Here is a 3,534-nt window from a genome sequence, read left to right as displayed (position 1 = left end):
CCATGTGCACCCAACACTTAGTCATTTCTTTGTGTTGGTGCCCCTTAACTTATCGGTTAAGTGTGTCCTTCCCAGATCATCAGTTAAACGCGTCTCCATGGCTCGTTGGCTAAGTGCCCTTGACCAACTCGTCAGTTATGTGCGCCCTGCCCAGCTTGTCAGTTAAACAGGCGTCGACGACTCGTCCGCCAACTCATCGATTAAATGCACCCTGTGTGGGCACCCGAATTGCCCATGTGCAACAGTGACTTAGGGGCATGACACATGGGGACCATACTGAGCGTAATAGCGACTGGATTTAGCTGGCATGCAACTACGAGGAATTCTAATATATGTGAGTTCACTACTAAAATCTCCCCCTCTTCGGACAACAAGATGTCCTTAAGGACTTCCAAATTCGTTTCTTGGTACGAAAATGGGATCCGCATAGAGGTTTCATACTCGGACAATCTTCTTCTAGTGTGCCCAGAATACAACACACACTCATCCTCCTCCTCGTCCGCCCATTTGATTGTTGTGATTTTCAAGTGAAAAATATCAATATTCTTCAACGACTCCATTAATGACGGCCATTGCATGCCCTCCTTGATATCGAAGTCAATAATGTGGATTCTCATATTATTATTATTATCGCTAGTGCTCGCTACTGCTTCCAAAATGTATTGGTTAGAAGTGAGGTGAGGTATTCTTACGTAAGGATAAGCTACATGTCGCAGCTCCAGAGCTCCCAAAAAATTCTCATTATTGCTACCATCACTGGGCTCTATATGAGTGAGAGAATTGAGATTAGAGTGTAGCCACCCTCTCCATCGTGGATCCCGTGGAAGAAACCTATAGAGGATGACGTCCACCAGATCTTGTGCTCCCTCCCACATTTCTTTTGTGCATGTTGTCAAGAGATGCAGGAGCCTCATTCCTTTGTATTCAATGCTGCCATTATCCACATCCACAGAGGATGAGACTACATTGTCTGTCCCCATTGAGAATGACTCACTGTTGTTGTTGTTTGTCTGAACCAGCTGATCCCTAACAGGATGCCCAAGAGTGACTGGGTCTGTAATACTGTCTATTGGATAATGGAAGACAGTTATGACATATTTCATAGGGCTTAATATTAGGTGTTGCTCAATATCATTATTTTCATCGTGCAACTCTTCATCCATTAAATACTCTTCGATTGTCTACAAGTCTACTGGCAATGACAAATTATTAAGGGAGCAGTGATTGATGATTAAATCTTGCCATGACGACCATTTGACTGCATCCAAATTTGCCTCCAACTGTTATAATGGTGTGGATGTAGTATTATTAGTATTACAATCGCAATCCACTTCAAGCTACATGTAGCAGTTGTAGAGCTCCCATAAATTTTTTGGTGGTTCACCAAAGAGAAGGTTATCATCCACTAATTGTTGGTGGGTCATTAGAAAATATGAATGATTAACCCATATTCCCTTCACTCATCCCAATCGAGTTGTTTCTTGAATTGACCGATCTAGTCATTCAACTGTTATGATGAAAAGAAAAGGAGAAATTGGGTCTCCCTGTGGTGAGCACCAGTATTGCAGCGATAATGTTGCAACTCCTGGGTTGCTTACTTTACTCTTATCAACTCGGTAGTTCGTAACAAACTTGGAAGCGACGGTGTTGTATGCACAAGTACTAGTTCTTACTGTAGGCTGTCACTTGGTCAGCTAGCGCAAGATCACTAGGAGCTCAATCCAACTTCTATGGATTCCAGAAGAAGCTCTATATGTGATGAAAGAAAGGAAAGCTTGCTCTACAGAGGCTACTCTAATTATAGAAAGGAAAAAAACTAAAATGTAAAGTAAACCTAGTAAGCCCTACTTAACCAACTAATCCTACTTTTGCAGAAATCACTATGAAAAACATGAAACTAATTCCATTACCTACTCAAGGAAGTAAACAACATCTACTCAAGCTATTTCTAGAAGTAAATGAGCAAAAAACATCTTTTTGGATTTTTATGTGAAATTGACATGCATGTATTTTATTGTGTGTAAAGGTGGAAGCAAATAGGTGGTGTTGAGGGGAAACTTTGGGGTTTGAGGAGATGTAGGATGGTGTAGATGGGTCCTAGGAGGTCTCTGGTGGCCTTCTGGAGGCTTTTCCCACACTCAGCCTTCAAAAGAAAGCCTATGGGAGGACACAAGGGATCTATAGGAGGTCTACAGGAGGATGCCGAGAGCAGTTTTGAAGGTTTTGAAGGTGTGAGAGTGGGTAGAAAAGGTAGATGAAGGTTGGGATGATGTGGTAGGGAACGTAGGGTCCACCAAGAGTCACTAGGAGAGGGAAAGATGATTGGGAAAGAGGAAGAAATCCTATGGAAAAATGTAGAAAACTAAGGCAGATTTGAAGTGAAATTTGGGCGACCTGTAGGGCATGGATCAAAGAGAGAATGTGATGACTGAAGGCTGACCTGCTGTGAGAAGATATCTGCTGCAAAAGAACTGACAGTCAACCAATAAGATCAAGCAAGCAAGGAAGTGAGTACATCTAAAAAATAGAATTTTACATCAAGCTAGTCTAAATTATGATCTATGGAAGTGAATTCTAAGAAATGCTACAAGAAAAGAAAGCATGGAAGAAGACTTATTGCAAATACAGAAATGAGCATGGTGGAAGAGATCTAAAGCAAAGCATTAACCTTCTAACAAACTGCAAAAACTAGAAATCCTATGGAGAAGGAAAATCTGTGTTTTTGGGACAGCAAGAGGGTCTTTGCCTCAATTCATAGTCCCAAAGGGAGGAAGAGAGGCCAAGGCACTGCTGCTAGCCTTTTGAATCTTCTTTCTATCATTGCTTAACCTGCTATGGAAAACACAAATGGAAACAACCTTCTAAATCACCAAAAGCAACCTATTATTAACCAAGAAAGAAATTCATCTAACAGCAACTAATCCATAAACTGAAACAAAGCATATAAATACAAACAAGAGGAGCTTGGCTGCTTGGATTGGGCCCTAACCCAAGTGCTTCATCCCTCTAAGGTAACTCAGTGCTAGCTCAAAAAGGATCTCATCTTTATTATCAAAACAATAATAGGATTACATGAAATTGTCCACAAAAATAGCTCAAAGTTTAGCAGAGTGTTACAATAGAAAAAGTACAACAAAAATCCGACAAAAATTCGACCCTAGTGAGGCCCTAGGCCTCTCTACTTATACAACTGAAGCTCCCAACAGCTTCCTTAAAATCAGGGAGGCTTGGCTCCCAAAACTCGAGATAAACATAAGTTATCCTCCACTTGCTCGGCTGCCTCCTAGTGCATTGATTTGGTCATTTGTACTCTGAGATGCATGAAGGGGAATTCAAAGTGGGGAGTAATAAATGAGGGGGATTCCCTCCTATAAATTCTCTCCTTTGTCCACTTCGAATTATTGCTGCCAATTGTCCATTGAATCTTTGACTTTGTCTTCAAAATTCAACAAAAATCTACATTAAACACAAATTAGACCTCATGACATCATAACTAACTCAACTCACTCCATAAGCATAAATATAATCAAAAAA

General features: G+C 40.9%; 1 protein-coding gene across 1 annotated transcript; it reads right to left on the bottom strand.

Moving 5' to 3' along the window:
* Positions 1-200: 200 nt before the first annotated feature.
* On the bottom strand, positions 201-1,163 carry LOC149163599 (scarecrow-like protein 26). The gene has a single exon (XM_089429197.1). It carries the CDS (start codon positions 1,161-1,163, stop codon positions 201-203), a length of 963 nt encoding a protein of 320 aa, XP_089285323.1.
* Between the last annotated feature and the right edge of the window lie 2,371 nt (positions 1,164-3,534).

This window comes from Pinus tabuliformis, chromosome 5_1 (genome assembly GCF_031772625.1).
Source record: "Pinus tabuliformis cultivar Carrire ecotype Pingquan chromosome 5_1, CPIR1, whole genome shotgun sequence".
Taxonomy (NCBI): Eukaryota; Viridiplantae; Streptophyta; class Pinopsida; order Pinales; family Pinaceae; genus Pinus; species Pinus tabuliformis.
Note: the sequence above shows the minus strand (reverse complement) of the source record. Positions and strands in the feature narration are given on the sequence as shown.

What these genes read in the sequence shown, in the direction of transcription:
- LOC149163599 (XM_089429197.1), bottom strand. Translation starts at nt 1,163, where the DNA reads ATGGATGAAGAGTTGCACGATGAAAATAATGATATTGAGCAACACCTA.